Source organism: Mesoplodon densirostris, chromosome 19 (genome assembly GCF_025265405.1).
Source record: "Mesoplodon densirostris isolate mMesDen1 chromosome 19, mMesDen1 primary haplotype, whole genome shotgun sequence".
In the NCBI taxonomy this organism is placed as follows: domain Eukaryota; kingdom Metazoa; phylum Chordata; class Mammalia; order Artiodactyla; family Ziphiidae; genus Mesoplodon; species Mesoplodon densirostris.
The window spans coordinates 52182056-52202487 of record NC_082679.1 but is presented as its reverse complement, the minus strand read 5'-3'; the positions used below and the strand labels follow the sequence as shown (position 1 = coordinate 52202487).

The 20432-nt window shown below is 37.1% G+C and overlaps 1 protein-coding gene across 1 annotated transcript in view; it reads right to left on the bottom strand.

Moving 5' to 3' along the window:
- The window catches only part of HYDIN (HYDIN axonemal central pair apparatus protein), a 445256-nt gene that overhangs the window by 231304 nt on the left and 193520 nt on the right, over positions 1–20432 (bottom strand). Inside the window, exons 13-14 of the mRNA XM_060083501.1 lie at positions 15438–15661; positions 6303–6370 (exon numbers count right to left, since the gene is read on the bottom strand). Coding sequence (XP_059939484.1) covers positions 6303–6370; positions 15438–15661 — 292 coding nt within the window. The remainder of the gene's footprint in view (positions 1–6302; positions 6371–15437; positions 15662–20432) is intronic.

Below are 20432 nucleotides of genomic sequence, written 5' to 3'. Positions count from 1 at the left end.
GCATATTTCTACTGGATGTAAACACTTCTCTTTCTATGTTGAACACTACTGTGATAAAATACAATCGGCCTCCTGAAGTAATCACTGCAGTACTGCTGGGGATATTTTGAACCGATCTACTTCACCCCATGTCTGAGCTTTTGTCTACACATTAGGACTGTTGGAAGAAACACATTCATGTCTCCTTTGTGATTCTGCACCTGCCAATCTACTTGGAAGAGATCTTTTATGGAAAAAGAACTGTCTGATTAAGGGCACTTGAAAGATTATTCTTGGAAATTCCAGAGGTATTTCTAGAAAGTCAGTTTCACAATCATGTAATCACTACATTTGACTTTTCTGAACTTTCCCAACAATGACTCTTGTTTTACCTGACCATTTATGGGATAAATACTGTTCAAACATAGGGTGTATTATGGAAGTGGATCCTATAAAGATTCAGACAGGTCTTTCCAAACCATTGCCCAGACTTCTTCCCTGAAGCTAGAAGTTTTTCTGAGAATAAAGCCAACTACAACCTCATAACTAGAACAATTCCTTGTACAACTACTTGTAATATCCCATATTGCTTATCTAGGAGCCTGAAGAAAAGGGATATTATTTTATTAAAGCCTGAAGGCTCATTAACACAAATGTTATTCCTAGGTTTCTGGCTGCACCAAATCTGAATTACTACCCTATCTGTAGTCCAACTGAATGCAAGTAATTTACAGTGTAGACCTCTATACTCCCTTCTTTAGCACCTAGTACATAAAAAAAAAAAACAACCAACAACACGTATGTGCCTTTTCTTGGAATAATTAACAACATGCTTGGCCAGAATGCCTCAAAGATACAAAGAGACACCTTCATACCTCTCCTGGTACTTAAATAATGATTTAAAAGATGATAGTCTCATTGATTCTCATTCAGTATGTGTATTGTCACCTGATCTGGAAAGCCCCTAAAAAGAAACTAAACTTAAGGAAACTAGGGGCAAAAGATCACAAGGCTGCAAAGGAAAAATTCCATTTCTGACAAAACGTGGTACGTTATTTGGAACATTGTCTCTCTACTAAGAATGGACCCTAGCTGAGTGTTAAACTGATCCAGCAATACTCAAGACCAAAAATTAAATTACAATGAAACTGATTCAGCAATACTCAAGACCAAAAATTAAATTACAATTGATAAGACTTTTTGGGATTCACGGGCTATTTTAGACAATGGATTCCTAATTTTTCTAGTAAAATAAAAATCTCCACAAAGCAAAGGGAAATGTGTTATCAGAACATTGTGCAAAACAAATGGTACTTCTGTAGCTGTCTACAGAAATAATTCACAATATGGGAGATCAATAAGCACAATTTGCACAATCCATTCTGAACATAAAAAATTCAGACTTAGAAAACAAACATTACCTAAAATTGGGATCCTCTGTTCGTGTTAATGGCCTCTGGCACACCAACTATGACGTGCCCCGAAGTATGAGCTGGTCTTTGACAAAAATCTTATACCACAGGTCCCGTCATAAAAGAGATGAGATAATTTCTGAATAAGAGTTGATAGGAAAATTTCTCCTCTGTAACTGGGGATGTGGCTGGCTTCTGCCTTACATTCTGCTATCATATTCCAGGAAAACTGTGCAGGGAGTTGTGGGTCTAAATCATACTCCAAAGAACCTTTCAAATACAGATGGGCTGTGCCGAAATTATACAGTTAAAATATGTTGTTGTAATTGTCTGTAAATTCTTGAGATGGATTTGAGCTTTCCTATACAGAAAGGTCGCTGCCATAAATGTGACTAAGACATTGTACTCTATAACTTTCCCACCTAGGGAATACCAGCCTTACATAGAAGAGTTATAAAGAATCTTACAGTGTGTTAACCATGTGATAAAAAAAATTCACAATTACAATCCTTGGGAAATGTAGAACACAAAAATAGTATTTTTGATCTTAAACTGGCCAAGTTCTCTGAGGCTCTTGGAGTTCTTTGGTGAAGAGTTTTACCTTTGGTTCTAATGTCCATCAGACCAGTTTAGCTCCCTCTAGAACTCAGACTATTCACCCTAGGAAGTAATAACTAGAAGACCCATGGGATTACAAGTCTTTTATCAATCTGAATCAAGCTTGCTTAATACAGACATAACTAAACATTGTCAAGAACCAGCTCATCTATAAGTTCAAGAAATCTTCCCAAAAAACTCACCCTCAGAAACTCTCCCTCTTTCAACCTCAAAAATCAAAAAAAAATATATCAGTAGTCTTCTTTAGAGCCTTCTAACAACTGACCCTGCAGTTAATTAAGAGGTGAGCCTTTGGGTAAAAAAACGCCCAAAGAAACTGAATTACTGGCTGAAGACGTAGAAAATGACTCTTACTGGAAATCTTAAATGGAAGTTTGCTAAAAAAAAAAAAAAAAAAAAAAAAAACTTCCAGAAATTGATGACCTTCAGCAACAGATTGCTATTCCAAGCTCCTGGGAACAAGCAGACTCTACATGAAATAGAAAGACTCTGCTCAAGAGTGATGGAACAAGACTTTGCTACATACCAGGCATTACTGATTCTCATACTTTCCCTTGTATACTTTCCTTCTTTATCATTCTGCCATATTATTCTCTATTTACTTTCAAAAAGTCATAACAACTCTGATATCCCCTATTGTGTCTCCCTTACTGTTAATAATTTATTCGGGTCTAGGCTTTGCCCATGCCTACTATAATATCTTCTGCCAACCTTTCTAAGAACTTTCTATGATCACGACAATTAAGCTTTGGCTCTGACTCTCCACTTTACACTCTCCTAAAGTCAATTTAAATACTTCCCCTTGAGTAAAATACTGCTAGTTCATACCTGGCCATGGAAGAGACAACTATCATGTATATTTTTTGATGCTTATATTTATTTATCCCAACAACTCTAACCTCAAACCCTAACTTCTCTGTCCAAATTATCCAATGGTCAAGTTCACTGAAAGCCTGGAGCCTTCCAAATTCCTTATTCTCATTCAGCAAATTCTTGTGCCTCCTGAAAAATAGTGACTTTGCAGATACTTATCCTGCTCCTTTTGGTCTATCACCTGGCATAATATCAGTTATGACTTGGTCCATTTTATTCTTTGACCAATCTGAGGAGTTATCAAAGCCTCAGTGTTCCTTCAGGGACAATCACCACCCAAATTCTGTAATTTAATTCTCTCATGATACTGTAGCTTCAGTCAAACTAATTAATTATTAGACAAGTCATCCAACATCCAATCAAAACCCTCACAGCCATACTTTAAATATTTTAGATGCCAACCAACAGTACTATCACCTCTCACCTACTTTATGGTATTTATAATATCCTAACATCATTGATCCCCACAGACCCTGATGCCAAATCTAGATCTTCATCTCTAAGCAAGTAAATGCCATGTCTCCAACACTAGCCTGTAACAGATGCCTCTTCAGGAATGGGGCTTCTTGCCAATATGGGGACCATACTACCAACTTTAGTTAGCTTAATGTACTCCCCAGCTCTACAACAGTCTCTGAAGACCTCGTTTAACTCCACACAATACATCTGTCATCCTGAAATAACTAAAAAAGTCCTCCAATTTCTGGCTGACTCCTGTAACAGTTGATTTCTCTTTTGAATCTGGGATTAACTATATACACTTCTTAGAGTATAGTTTCAAATAAATAACTCTCCTAAGAACCATGTTTCTTTGTGATAGGAGGCCAATCTACCTGGAGAAATAAGTGATACTTTGTGTTGGAGTCATGAGGACTTTAGTTCCAACTCTGGAATTTGAAAATATAACATAAGACAATTTTGAAAGATTATTACAAAACTGCCCCTAACTTTGGCCATTTCAGTGAAGAATCCAGAAGCACAGCAAAGTAGCTTGAATTTACTGAACCCGGTGTTTTGAAAACCTTAGATTTCCTATTGGCAAGAAAAAGGGTATGTTTTTATTAACATTTCCTGTCACAATGCAGAGAAGATTAAGGAATCCATATCCAAACTAAAAGAAAACGCAACTTGGGTTTTGAAGGTGGACTCAGGAGGGTAAGTTCTCATATCTCAGACTTGGGAAATCTTGGGTCATGGCTCTGAAGTGTCTTCTAGTCTCTTATATCATAAGAGTCTAGCTGCTGTATCATCAAATAGTTCAGTAAGATATAATACAAAAGGAAAATAAACTATTTCTAATTCTCACCCAAGCTAGTTACCAAAACTTCTAGCTGGACCAACTATGAGGAACAGCTGTTGATTATTATCTCTATAGCGAAAGGAAACTATGAATAAATTACCCAGTGATGGCCTTTCCTGTATCCTTAGGGATAAGAGAGGACCAAATGGAAGACTGTTACTGGAAAAACCTACCTAGCCTTGGAGCATGCATACATGGTTTTACCCACTGTGTGACCCAGAGCTTGCCAATATCAAATACAGCATTTTGAGTAAATCAGTGGCATCTTGGGGATATACATTTGCCATATTCCATGGAAATGTACTATTAGGGGCTTTGATGTTTTAAAATGTTTGGATTCTAGATAAAAGCATTTCAGATATTCATGGGGTTCAATAATTGGCTTATCATTGGCACAGTATTTACATTAACATGTCAGAGCTGAGCAATAGGGCACATTCTAGACAATAAGTCAGTGGAGATTTCTTGGAGTAACTGATTTGAGGTGCTTACTTTCACTTGTTTTTTCCCTCCAGGGCATACGACATAGGGCACATCTTCCAAATGTACTTGGACTGGACTTTCGTGTTTAAATGACTGTGGAAGGGTATGCTGCTGTGGGCACCAGGTGCTCAGAGCTCTCCATGGACTCAGTCTGAAGTGTTTGGAGTACACTGCATAGGTCTCTGGGTACACAAACTCCCCTCTTATTGTGCATCAGTCACAGTTACCCTTAAGTTGTAGGTCACTTGCATTTTCCTTCAAAAGAGTCTATCATTCAAATATGCTCTACAAATCTGTAACATCTCTCCAGCCATTTTCACATTCTATATGAACAGACATTCAACTTCATTTATATAGATTTTCCTATGGTATGTGCCTTACCCAATATAATGTAGATCAGGGTGGGAGCATTGTATAAATAAATATATTCTGAGTTTTAGAAACTTTCATAACACCCAAATGTTAAAGCAACTGATAAAGGCATTATGAATCAGCTTTTTCTAGAGAACTATTTTTCCCCAAGTTAGACAGGCCTACTTGAAATGAAGCAAGAGAACTGAAAGTCAAAATGGGAAAGAATAGAGCAAAATGGAAAGAATTATGGAATAAAGATTTAGACTAGGGTTTCTCAATTTTTTAAAGTCATCACCTCCTAAAAAGAACCACTGTGATAAATTAATTTTATATCAAGTCAAATCAGTTAATTAACTATGATTTAAATTAGACAATTTCTACCTAACGAGAGAAATTAAATACTAAGGAAAAAGATTTTGTTGGGCAGGGTGGAACTTTGAAGAAACACAAACCATTGTTATGTCTAAGTTTTTTCAATACCCAAGAGCCAATTTTTGCCTCTCTGGGGGCAACTCTCAACACCCAAGTTGACAGTATATGATTTAGACAGATCTCAATTGAAATACTAATTCTGCCACCGCTGTGTGAACTTTGGGAGTTATTAAACTGTTCCAATGCTCAGTTCGTCCAACTCTAAAATGGGGACCTTAAAGAGTGCCTTCCCCTAGGATTGCTAAAACATTTAAATGTAGTACCTCATGTAATTACTTAGCAGTAATTGGACTACAAGAAAGAACCAATTAATGGGTAATTTTGCTGCCACTGCTGTTATTATCATTTTTATTATTGGGGAAGTTTAGATGGGAGAAAATGACTCAGGGAAGCAATTGAGTAAAAAGACTATACAAACATATAGAAGAGTCATCAATTTGGAGTGATAAAACACCTGAATTAAACCACCACTGAGCTCACTTTAAACCTGAGAGCATCTTTGTGGAAAGGTTGCTGTGTAGCCAAAGTGGCAAATCAGAATCTGCATATAAACAGAATGTTCAGAATGTTAAGACAGTGGAATAAAGCATAAAGCTTTCTGTTGTTCCACTGCAGGAAGAGGGGGGACAGCCATGGCCTGACAACTACTAGTATCCAGGAGACATGGCTATAACATTCACCTATAAGCTAGGAAACAGCACCAAAATTCTGCAGAGGAAGAACAATTCTAAACCCTCTTAGCTATTACCCACACAGAATGGTAAGAGAAGTTCTTTGTAAACTTTCCTCCTTCCATGTGGAGGGAAAAGTAATTCTTCTCAATTTCTAATTTAAAATGGAAAAGTACTCACCAAAGGAAACATCACCAAAATGCAGAGCAGGAACATTAAAATGGAAGGTGGGTCCAATGACACAGCCTCTGAAAGGAGGAATACAAGTTAAGGGAGTGGAAAGGGAATCCAGTGAATTCAAGGTAACAATCAAGAAGTGGGTAGAGATAAGTACTGAAAACCATAATTTAGCATTAAATCAATTACAGCATCATCTAGGACTTAAGGAAACTGTGAGATGATGGTCTATCCCAATGGTTCTGAAAATTCCTTTTCCACTCTCAAACCTTTGGGTTTTAGCAAATGATGCTATGGTTAACTTACCACCATATTGCTATCAGTGATGAGGCACAGACACATCACTGAACTAATGGCACAAAATGTTAATGTGGATGAGACACATATCATGAAAATTTATTAACTCAGGCAAGAAAAAATTATAGGTCTAATCATATAATAAGACATCAAAGACTAACAATGATACCAGTATTCCTTGGCCCACACTTTTAAAAAACTGTTTTAATCCAGTTCCTACCACCAACTAGCTGTGATCTTGGCCAATCACTTTACCTCTGTAGGCCTCAGTTTCTTTTCCTAACGTACAAAAGAGAAGACTGGAACAGGTGGCCTTTAAGGACTCTTTAACTGTTGCTGTTCTGTTTCCCTCTCATACAAGGTTCATGATCTTGAAGTGACACTCTAGCTTAAAATAAGCAATAGAGAGATTCTACAGCTTCTAACTGACTTCAGGTGTGGTAGATAGTAAATGGTCCCCAAAGATGTCTATGTGCTAATCCCCACAATCTGTGAATATATTAGGTTACATGGTAAACGGTAATTAAGGTGGCAGAAGGAATTAAGTTTGCTAATTAACTGATCTTAAGATAAGGGGATTAGCCTGAATTATCCAGGTGGGCTCAATGTAATCACAAATGTCTTTAAAATTAGAACACGGGGGCAGAAGAGGAGGTAGGAGTGAGGCAATGTGAGAAGGACTCAACCAGCCTTTGCTGGCTTTGAAGATAGAGGAGGCAGACCATGAGCCAAAGACCATGGGCAGCTTCAAGAAGCTGAACAAGGTTAGGAGATGGATTCTCCCCTAGAGCTTCCAGAAAGAAACACAGCCCTGGCCAACACCTTGATTTTAGCGCAATAAGACCCGTGTTGGACTTTAGATCTATAGAACTGTAAAGTAATAAATCTGTATTGTTTTTTTTTCTTTTTTTTTATTTTACAAATTTAATCAGTTATACATATACATATGTTCCCATATCCCCTCCCAAATCTGTATTGTTTTAAGCTACTATGTTTGTAGTAATTTATTACAGCAGCAATAGAAAGCCAATATATCAGATATTTGTTTTTTCTTGTCTTTCTCCATGGTCCATGTCCCTAAAATCTCTAGACCAAAGGTAAGAACTGAAATAATTCCCCATCTATGTGCCAAGCTTTTAAAAGTTATAGACACACGAATACCAGAAACCCCACTGAGCATGAGTCTCCTAATTCACCCAGATCCTGATGTTGGTGATGTAGGTGTGTCACACCATGCTGAATGCACTTGGTGCCCTAGTGATACTTTCGGCTGCTAGAGATCTGATTATAATGTGGTGAGAGGCTGTTGAAAGCCTGGGAGGAGAGATGACAACAAAGACTCAATGCACCAAGTTTCAATTCTAAAAGCCTTTCCCAGGACCATCTATTCTATTTCATGCTAATGATCCAAAGTGGCTTCAAAAGGAGCAGCTGGTACCTAGCAAGGAATTAGGATCCAGCTGAGATAAGTCAAAGGAGCCTACAGATTAGATACTTGACTTGTAAAAGAAGTTTTGGCAGGGCCAAAGTAACAAATAGATCAAAAGTGTCTGAAAAGCACAAAAGCCTAAAGAAATAAGAAAGATCACAAAACTGCACAAAGCAGTCATTTAATCAGTGTAGAAGTAGAAAAAAAAAACAGAGTTAAATCACATTTGTTCAAAGGCACATGTAACTAGGGGAACTGCAGCTGAATACCAACTGGACTTAGATACTGTCACATTCATTCAAACAGGGATCTTGAACATTGGGACAGTCTCTGCCAAGATGGTGCCCTCCATCAATGCCATGGTCTGTTAAAATTAGAATTTTAAAGACTAAGAGAGTGATTGAATTATGATGTTATGTGAAACGGGTTGAATGCGAAACATGCTACAGTTAAACTGTATAAAGTCACATATGTAAAAATAGGAGGGAACAAAACTGTTCATGGGTAATTTAAAAAATCACATTAACTTTACAGTGCTGTTTATCCAACCACTTAAAATACTGTGTCATGCAGCTGGAGAAATCAATAGAAACAGCAACTGTTCTGATCTTTCAAGGCATACTAGCCAAAATTATGTGGTACTAAGGAAAGAAGATTACCCAACAATAAAAGAATAAGAAACAAAATTACAGAATCCACAATATTAACTTTATAGAGACTTCTTGGACCATAAGGCCCAAGAAAGAGTTCCTGGCAAAGTCGTAAGTAAAATCAGTATTACTGTGTGGAGCTGGAAATAAATAATAAATTATACGTGTATTTCACGCTTTATCATTAGACATTTATTTGTGACACTAGATATTTGCCAAGTTTTCAAAATTATTGTTTGTGGTTTGAAGCGCTAGAACACTTTGGACAAATGCAATTTAGACAAGAGTATTTCTCTTAGCAATTTGTGATTAGTTTTAGGATGAACATAAGCATTCTTTCCACAGTCAGACTTTCCTTTCCTTTGAAAGAAACAAGGAATGAACATCCAAAATAAGAAAGTGGCATGGGAGTGGTGTGAATGGTAAGGTGCAAAGGATAAAACAAGAGACTTAACCTCCAGAGAGCACCTGGAGTATTAACTAGTCCAAGTTTACTTGTAAGTTCCTAGGAGATTCCTAAACCCTACTATTCACAGTGGAAAAACCAAGTAGACCCTAACCTATTCAGACATTGCTAGTGACATGCATTACTAGTTTGGGATCTTCAGGAGAAGAGATCAGAGGTTTAAAAAATTCACCCATGAAATGAATGAATTATAGGCTCCTGGAAATTTTAAAAAATAACAGCCTCATTGAAATATAATTCACATGCTATACAATTCAACCATTTAAAGTGTATAAGTCAGGGCCTCCCAGGTGGCGCAAGTGGTTAAGAGTCCGCCTGCCGATGCAGGGGATACGGGTTCGTGCCCCGGTCTGGGAGGATCCCATATGCCGCGGAGCGGCTGGGCCCGTGAGCCATGGCCGCTGGGCCTGCGCATCCGGAGCCTGCACATCCGGAGCCTGTGCTCCGCAACGGGAGAGGCCACAACAGTGAGAGGCCCACATACCGCAAAAAGAAAAAAAAAAATAAATAAATAAAGTGTATAAGTCAATGGTTTTTGTATAGTATTCACATATACGTGCAACCACCACCTGGGTTAACTTCAGAACATTCCCATCACCTCAAAAAGAAACCCCATACCCTTTAACTATCACCCTCTATCTCCCACCTCCACCCCTGGCCCTAAGCAACCACTAATCTACTTCCTATCCATATACAGATTTACTCTCTCTGGACATTTCACATAAATGGAATCATACAATATATGGTCTTCTGTGACTGGCTTCTTTCACTTGTCATTGCATTTTCAAGGTTCATTCACTGTACCATGTTGTAGCATGTACATCCTTTCTTTCTTTTTTCATTCCTTTTTATGGTCTTAATAACATTCCATTGTGTGGATAGACCACATTTTGTTTATCCATTCATCAGTTGGTAGACACTTGGATTTTTTGGCTACTATGAATAATGCTGTAATAAAACATTCATGTACAAGTTTTTGTATGGATTTATATTTTCATTTTTCTTGGGTATGTATCTAGGAATGGAATTGCTGGGTCATATGGTAACTCAACATTTACTTGAGAAAACCTGTCAGACTGTTTTCCAAAGTGGCTGTACATTTTACATTCCCATCATCAGTGTATGAAGGTTCTGACTTCTCTACATTCTCTCCAACACTTGTTATTTTCCATTTTTTAAATTATAGCCATCCACGTGGGTGTGAAGTTGTATCTCATTATGGTTTCGATTTGCATCTCCCTGATGATTAATGACGTTGAGAGTCTTTTCATGTTACTAATCATTTGTATATCTTCTTTAGAGAAATGTCTGCTCAGATGGTTTGTCCAATTTTTGATTGGTTGCCTTTTTATTACTGAGTATAAATGTTCTCTATATATCTTAGATATAAGTCCCTTTTCAGATATATGATTTACAAATACTTTCTCCCATATTGTGGTTTGTTTTTTCACTTTCTTAATAGTATCCCTTAAGGCACAAAATTTTAAAATTTTGATCAAGTCTAATTTATTTATTTTTTCTTTGATTGCTTATACTTAGGGGTCATCTTTAAGAAACCTTTGCCTAATCCAAGGTCATGCATATTTGCACTTAATGTTTTATTTAAACAGTTGTATAGTTTTAGTTGTTACATTTGGGTCTTTGGCCCATATTATGTTAATTTTGTATATGGTCTGAGGTTTGGGGGGGTCCAACTTTATCCTTTTGCATGTGGATATCCAGTTGTTCCAGCAACATCAGTTGAAAAAACTATCCTTTTTCCCATTGAATTGTCTTGATACTCTTGATAAAAATAAATTGACCATAACTGTGTGAATTTATTTTTGGACTCTCAATTCTATGCCATTGATCTATATTTCTATCTTTATGCCAGTACAACACATTCTTGATAACTGTATCAAAACTATAGTAAGTTTTGAACTGGGAAGTGTAAGTCCTCCAAATTTGTTCTTATTTTTTTTAATTGTTTTGGCTATTCTGGGTTTCTTGCATTTCCATATAAAGTTTAGTATCAGCTCGTCAATTACCACAGAAAGGGCAGCTGAAATTTTGACTGAATCTATACATCATTTTGGGAAATACTGCCATCTTAGGTTAATATTAAGTCTTCCAATCCATGAAAACAGATGTCTTTTCACTTATTTAGGTCTTCTTTTAAATTCCTTTCAATGATGTTCTGTAGTTTTCAATGTACACATCTTACACTTCTTCTGTTAAATTTATTCCCAACTTTATCATTTTTTTGAACCTATTGTAAATGGAATTTTCTTAATTTCATGTTTGAATTTTCATTGCTACTGTCTAGAAATACAATTGATTTTTGTACATTGATTCTATATCCTGCAATTTTTCTGAACTCACTCGTTAGCTCTATAGTTTTTTGGTGGATTCTTCAGGATATTCTATATATAATATCATGTCATCTGCAAAGAGAGATAGTTTTACTTCTTCCTTTCCAACCTGAATGTCTTTTATTTCTTTTTCTTGCCTAATTGCCTTGGACAGAACCTCCAGTACAATGTTGAGCAGAAACAACTTTCAGTTTTATTAATTTTCTCTATTGTTTTTCTTTATTTCATTAATTTCCACTCTAATCTTTATTACTTCCTTCCTTGTGCTTGCTTTGGATTTAGTTAGCTCTTCTTTTTCAAGTTTCTTAAGGTAGCAATTTAGGTTATTGATTTGAAATCTTTCTTCTTTTTAAATACAGGCACTTACAGCTATCAGTTTCCCTCTAAGTGCTACTTTTACCACATCTCATAAGTTTTGGTATATTGTGTCTTGTTTTCATTTATCTCAAAGTATTTTAAAATTTCTGTTGTAATTTCTTCTTTAACCTATTGGTAATTTAGGAGTGTTTTTTAATTTCCACATATTGGTAAATTCTCCAGATTTCCTTCTATTTTTGATTTTTCATTCATTTCTTTCTAGTTGAAGAACACACTCTCTATGATTCAAATTATTTAAAATTTATTGAGACTTGTTTTATGGCTTAACACATGGTGTATTCTGGAAAATGTTCCAAGTGCACTTGTTGGGTTCTACAGGTATCTGTTAGGTCCAGTTGGTTTATGGTATTGTTCAGCTCTTCTATTTCCTTTATGATGTTCTGCCTAGTTGTTCTATCCATTATTGAAAGTAGGGTAGTGACATCTCCAACTACTACTGTTCAATTACCTATTTCTCTCTTCAGTTCTGTAAACTTTTGCTTCATGTATTTTGGGGCTCTGCTGTTAAGTGCACCGATGTTTATAATTGTTATATCTTCTTGATGGACTGTTATTGTAAAATGTTCTTCTTTGCCTTTATAACAATTTTTGTTCTAAAGTTTATTTAGATATTGGTATAGCCACTCCAGCTTTCTTTTGGTTAGTGTTTGCAGGGTATCTTTTTCCATCCGTTTAAAAAAGTTTGAACCTGTTCATACTTTCAGATCTAAAGTGCATCTCTTGTAGACAGCATATAGTCGAATCATATTTTGTATGTGTGTTTTTAAAGTCTATTCTGCTAATCTCTGCCTTTTAATTTAATTGTGAAATATATTTATAGTTAATATAACTAATGATAAGTTAGGATTCCTTCTTCCTTTTCTCTGTTTGTTTTCTACATGTCTTAATGTTTTCTCAGTTCCTCTATTCTTTCACTATTGCCTTCTGTTGAGTTAAATGGATATTTTCTAGTATAGCCTTTTAATTCCCTTGTCATCTCTTTTACTATATTTTTAGTTAGTTCAGGAAATAATTTAGGAAATGGGCAATCACATCCTGGATGTGGATAAATAATTCACAGAGTCACAGGGTAAGACAATAGGATTCATGCAACAGGAATGTCTACCAAACCCAAATTCACCAGTCACTGCACCTAATATACAACCTTGCAGGTAGGAGGTGCTCATTAGAGTTTATTAAACAAATATCCAAAATACATGTTTTTTTTTTCTAAATAGAGTAGCAATGTGTGCATGTTGATAGTTAGATACAACATTAATTATTAGGCTAAACTTAAAATGTGGAATGACTGGATAAAATTGGGATGGGCTTTTTTATCCAACTTGAAGGACAGTTAGCCTGTCTCAGCCAGCAGTTTGATTTTTCTTTGTCTGCATGAAAAGTAAAATTATGGTCCTTTAACATCCTATTCTTTCTTGCCTATAGATAGGACTATTTTCCTTTTATCTTAAATGTTTATTAGAGCAGAGTTTTAAGATTTTTATCTTTCCCACTTTTGTATGGAAGCCTATGATGCTGGATATTGCGGAGGGTACTCATGATTCTGAACAATATTTCCTGGTGCCAAGAAGTCAGAAAGCCTTGATTCAGTTGGGGGCTTTCAAGAGCTGATCTTCTGGAACTTAACAAGGGGGCTAAGGGGCCAGATGATCTCGGAATGATAGACAAGGTTGCACTTGCAAGTTTGCTCTTCCTGCTTCTCCAGATAACTACCTCCACTGTTTGTCATGAGATGTGAATTGTTATGGAGGTGGGAGGTGGGTTAAAGTTTATATAATGGGAAAAAGTACTCCTGTTCTCATATTCTGCACATCCCTGAAGGAGGTAAATCTTGGGCCAGGATAAGCATGATACATCTTCTTAAGAGTCAATGTTATTCAAATATCTGGAAAGCTACTCCAATTTTTTCTTTTAGCACAAACACAGATGCATTATGGAAAAGAATGTAAATGCATTGTGAATGTTTCAGATAAGTCTTGAGATCTTTTTAAAGAGTTTGTGACTGTGGTAGGCTGTCTTAGCCACGCCACAGAACACCTGAGACATATGCACTCACTCTCCTTACTTGTTAGGGGTTGTACTCATTTGCTAGGACTGTCATAAAGTATCAGAGACTCGGTGGCTTAAACAACAGAAATTTATTTCCTCACAGTTCTGTAGGCTGGAAGTCCAAGATCAATGTGTTGGCAGGGTTGGCTTCTTCTGAGGAACTTCCTCCTTAGCCTGTAGATGGGTACCTTTGCCCCATGTCTTCCCACAGTCTTTTCCTGTTTGTGTATCTGTCCTAATGTCCTCTTCTTACAAGGACACCATTCTTATTAGATTAGGGCCCACCCATATGACCTCATTTTACCTTAATTATTTCTTTAAAAGTCTTATCTCCAAATGCAGTCACATTCTGAAGCACTGAGTGTTAGGACTTCAACATATGAATTTTGGGAGGATGTAATTCACCCTAGAACAGAGATGCTTAGGTGGAAGAATTGAGAAGAAATGGTAATTGCCTTGGAGTCAATCTTAAGATTCTAAATTTCCAGGAGATATCACAAGATCAATAAGTTTTCCCAGGACCCTTCAGGCCTAGGAAATATGTCTGTCTCTTTTCTATGTTATCTCCAGGCCACAAGGGAGACCTCAGCTGTAGATGGAGTGAGGTCCTGCTAGGCTACTGAACCATAATAAGAGAGACTACCATGGTAATGAACAACCTGTTGCTGTGGGAATCTAAATAGAATCTGCAATCTATTCTGAAGATATGATCTTTTTAAGCACCAGGAACTAAAGTTATAGATCTGCCCAGTGGGTTGGTCACAGAGAACTTCTTTCTAAAACCTGAGGACAAACAAAGCAGCTAGAGAAGCCATCAAAAGACGTCTAGCACAAAAGCTCCAAGTGTCTAGCCTTGACTGACTGACACTATAAGTAGACTTTTATAATTCCTGGAGACATTAAAGGTTAAGAGCACTTAAAGAATTTCCTTAAAATAAAAACAAGAGATGCAGGTTTAGAGAAACTGATAACAGTTAGAGCTTAATTATAAGAGATAATTTTATCCAGGTGTTAATAACCTACTTTCCCTAAACATACTAAAACAGAGAGTAAGTAGAAACTAATATAGTGTTTAAGTTCTTATTTTATAAGGTTAGAGCTTACAGAAAAACTAGATTCCAAAATACCATCTGCATCCATACTACAGTAATAAGTTAAACATGTTCACTAGAGAAATACTGGTGGAAATTTAAAACACTCCACTATGTTGATGTGGTCATATCAACAAAGACAGTTATGGACATTCAAGACATGATCTAGTTTTGGTTTTTTAAAGTAAGTTTATGAAAGGATTTTATTTTTACATTTTACTTCTGTGCCTGGATTTTAAAAAGTAAACAGTAGGGAATCAAATTGTTGCTACTTCCAGACAGGTATCAATATTGTTAACAAAAAAATAAATAAATATTTTGGCAACCTAGTAATTCTCCATTAATGTGTAAAGTGCTCTAGTTTTGAAGTTTAAGAAAGCATTAGGTAAAAACTTCAGTTTCCACATTACCTGTAGAAGTAACTTACATAATGGTCAATTTCACAGGCTCTGGTGATCCATTGACATTGACCAGGAACTCTTCTTCCAAGTGTCCCAGGATGGGAGAACTGAAGGAGATCTGGACAGCCTGGACTCCACTTGGTTCGATGATGCCTTCCTTGGGACTGAAAACAAAGCAGGTCCCCATAGCCGAAGTTGGATGGATCACGTTGAAGAGGGCATCAATGCTGCCTTTGTTGGATAGTACTGCCTATATCAAAAAGACAAGAATGAAAAGGTAGGCAATGGGCCTCCGATTTATTTTCATATAAGCACCAACACAGAAACAGCTGCAGGAAGTAGAAACACAGAAAAACTCCAGGGGAAAAATAAGCAGTCTTCTGTCTTGAATGTTTGAAGACAGGAATCCCAAGACAGAAAGTAATTTTGTGTTTTTATCTCCTCTTTAAAATAGAATTAGTCATATGCATTATATTCATGCTATAAAGATTGATCATAATCACATCTATTGAAGAAGAACCTTAAAAGACCTTTTTTAAAATTCTATCTCTGAAGTAACCAAGGGAAGGTAGGTCTTTCTCTTGTACACATGAGAAGGCTGGGATTAAGTGGCATGCTGAAAAATAAAAAGCAAGTTAGAATAGAGGATCAAGAAATATCTAAGCCTATGTTTATAACATAGCTTGAAGAATGTAGAAAGAGCTATTATTGTGGATTCCAGATTGCAAGGATTCTCTTTGTTGTACCATTAGATTTCATCCTATTGTGATATTTTCATCTCAAACTGTAATGGATGGATAACTGTTTTGGGATACTTATGTAAGCCATTGTTTTACTACAGAAAAGTTTTTTGTTCATTTCTCTGGTTTTGGGTTTTTTTTTTTTTTTTTTTTTTTTGGCTGCGCAGTGCTGTGTGAGGCATCTTAATTCCCCGGCCAGAGATGGAATGCGTGTCCCCCCGACAGTGGAAGCATGGAGTCTTAACCACTGGACCGCCAGGGAGCTCCAATGCAGAAAAGTTTTATTCCTATATACTAATGTTCTGGAAACAAGTCATTGCCCATATTTGATTGCACATGAGGTGTGTGTACAAAGCTCATGCCTGGCATTCAGAGGCCTCCACAGGTGACTCCATCTACCACTCCCACTGTCACTTTCCACAAGTCCATCCATGAACTTGTACTATAGCCACACAGTCCTATTCCTCGGTTTCTAGAACACAATCTCTATTCCTTGCCAATGCTTACACCTGAATAGGTGGACAGTCATTCTCTCTACTTAGAAAGTGCCTTCAACCTACATCAAGGCACTGGAGGAAAAAAAGAGGAGATGATGAAGAAAGATTCAGAAAAGTATGGGGGGCATGGCAGGAACCGAGAAAGCCAAGAGAGAACTTCCAAAAGGGGTTGAATGGGGATAGAGATTAAGGAGAATAAGCTTTGAGAAAATTCTATAGATTTAGAATTTTTAATTAGAGGCCACCCCTGCCCTTGAAGAAGAAAGTAATCTGAATAGAGTGTGACTGTAGAATCCAGAGTACAAATGTTTAGGGAGCGAGTAGGTGCAGAGGAAATAGTGGTTGACTATTCTAGATTCCTGTTTTGAGAACATTAGTGGTAAAAAAGAGAAAATGAGGGTGGCAAAGCTGCAGGAAGGTATGGTAGGTGAGACCTAGTCTACTTATACTGTTAAATGAGATAATGCACACTTAAGGCCCAGCCTAGATGTTTCTTTCTGCAATAAGAAAAGGAGACTAGGTAACCAAGGTAATAGGGTCTGGGTGGATGTAGGGAATCCACTAGATCAGGGTGCCTCCTCAGGAGCAGAGAAGGAATCAAGAGCATAAGTAGGATACAGTCAGGGGCTCTTGCAAAGGAAGACAACCACTCCTGCCAAGAGAAGATGGATGATGTACCAAAAGAGGTACATAACTAAGTGTTACTCGATATGTTGTTCATCTTTTTACATTTATTTCCCATCTCCCTCATCCTATGTTCCCTGGTCATAGGAGTTACGCTTCATCCTTTATTCCTTTTAAAAACACCACATAGAAAAGTAATTATGACCAGGGTCTCAGAAGCCAAATGCCTGGGTTCAAATCCCAACTTTTCCACTGACTTGACTAGCCGTGTGACCTTGCAGAACCTGCTTGGCTTCTCTGTGCCCGTTTCCCCATCGGTAAAATATAAGTATTACTGAGAAACCAGGGGACCCGGGCAACAGCCGTAGTTGCTGCCTGGGGCCAAGCACCACAGTGTATCTTGTTCGCCGTGTAGCTGACAGGGTCTTGGTGCCCCGGCTGGGTGTCAGGCCTGTGCCTCTAAGATGGGAGAGCTGAGTTCAGGATACTGGTCCACCAGAAAGCTCCCAGCTCCACATAATATCAAACAGCAAAAGCTCTTCCAGAGATCTCCATCTCAATGCTAAGACCCAACTCCACTCAACGACCAGCAAGCTACAGTGCTGGACAACCTATGCCAAACAACTAGCAAGGCAGGAACACAACCCCAACCATTAAGAGAGAGGCTGCCTAAAATCATAATAAGGGCAGACACCCCAAAACACACCACCAGACACGGTCCTGCCCACCAGAAAGACAAGATCCAGCCTCATCGACCAGAATACAGGCGCAAGTCCCCTGCACCAGGAAGCCTACACAACCCACTGAACCAACCTTAGCCACTGGGGGTAGACACCAAAAACAATGGGAACTATGAACCTGCAGCCTGCAAAAAGGAAACCCCAAACACAGTAAGTTAAGCAAAATGAGAAGACACAGAAATACACTGCATATGAAGGAGCAAGGTAAAAACCCACCAGACCAAACAAATGAAGAGGAAATAGGCAGTCGACCTGAAAAAGAATTCAGAGTAATGATGGTAAAGATGATCCAAAATCTTGGAAATGGAATGGAGAAAACACAAGAAACGTTTAACAAGGAACTAGAAGAACTAAAGAGCAAACAAACAATGATGAGCAACACAGTAAATGAAATTAAAAATTCTCTAGAAGGAATCAATAGCAGAATAACTGAGGCAGAAGAACAGATAACTGACCTGGAATATAAAATAGTGGAAATAACTACTACAGAGCAGAATAAAGAAAAAAGAATGAAAAGAATTGAGGACAGTCTCAGAGACCTCTGGGACAACATTAAATGCATCAACATTCGAATTATAGGGGTCCCAGAAGAAGAAGAGAAAAAGAAAGGGACTGAGAAAACATTTGAAGAGATTATAATTGAAAACCTCCTTAATATGGGAAAGGAACTAGTCAATCAAGACCAGGAAGCACAGAGAGTCCCATACAGGAAAAATCCAAGGAGAAACACACCAAGACACATATTAATCAAACTATCCAAAATTAAATACAAAGAAAAAATATTAAAAGCAGCAAGGGAAAAACAACAAATAACATACAAGGGAATCCCCATAAGGTTAACAGCTGATCTTTCAGCAGAAACTCTGCAAGCCAGAAGGGAGTAGCAGGACATATTTAAAGTGATGAAAGGGAAAAACCTACAACCAATATTACTCTACCCAACAAGGATCTCATGCAGATTTGACGGAGATTTTAAAACCTTTACAGACAAGCAAAAGCTAAGAGAATTCAGCACCACTAAACCAGCTTTACAACAAATGCTAAAGGGACTTCTCTAGGCAGGAAACACAAGAGAAGGAAAAGACCTACAATAACAAACCCAGAACAATTAAGAAAATGGTACTAGGAACATACATATCAATAAAAACCTTAAATGTAAAAGGATTAAATGCTCCAACCAAAACACACAGACTGGCTGAATGGATACAAAAACAAGACCCGTATATATGCTGTCTACAAGAGACCCACTTCAGACCTAGAGACACATACAGACTGAAAGTAGGGGATGGAAAAAGATATTCCATGCAAATGGAAATCAAAAGAAAGCTGGAGTAGCAATTCTCATATCAGACAAAATAGACTTTAAAATAAAGGCTATTACAAGAGACAAAGAAGGACACTACTGAATGTTCAAGGGATCAATCCAAGAAGATGTAACAACTGTAAATATTTATGCACCCAACATAGGAACACCTCAATACATAAGGCAAATGCTAACAACCATGAAAGGGGAAATCAACAATAACACAATCATAGTAGGGGACTTTAACACCCCACTTTCAACAATGGACAGATCATCCAAAATGAAAATAAATAAGGAAACACAAGTTTTAAATGATACATTAAACAAGATGGACTTAATTGATATTTATAGGACATTCCATTCCAAAACAACAGAATACAGTTTCTTCTCAAGTGCTCATGGAACATTCTCCAGGATAGATCATATCTTGGGTCACAAATCAAGGCCTGGTAAATTTAAGAAAAGTGAAATCATATCAAGTATCATTTCTGACCAAAATGCTATGAGACTAGGTACCAATTACAGGAAAAAAAATCTGTAAAAAAATACAAACACATGGAGGCTAAAAAATACACTACTAAATAACCAAGAGATCACTAAAGAAATCAAAGAGGAAATAAAAAAATACCTAGGAAGAAATGACAATGGAAACACAACGGCCCAAGACCTATGGGATGCAGCAAAAGCAGTTCTAAAAGGGAAGTTTATAGCAATACAATCCTACCTCAAGAAACAAGAAACATCTCAAACAACCTAACCTTACACCTAAAGCAATTAGAGAAATAAGAACAAAAAAGCTCCAAAGTTAGCAGAAGGAAAGAAATCATAAAGATCAGATCAGAAATAAATGAAAAAGAAATGAAGGACAAAATAGCAAAGATCAATAAAACTAAAAGCTGGTTCTTTGACAAGATAAACAAAATTGATAAACCATTAGCCAGATGCATCAAGAAAAAAGGGAGAAGACTCAAATCAACAGAATTAGAAATGAAAAAGGAGAAGCAACAACTGACACTGCAGAAATACAAAGGATCATGAGAGGTTACTACAAGCAACTATATGCCAATAAAATGGACAACCTGGAAGAAATGGACAAATTCTTAAATAAGCACAACCT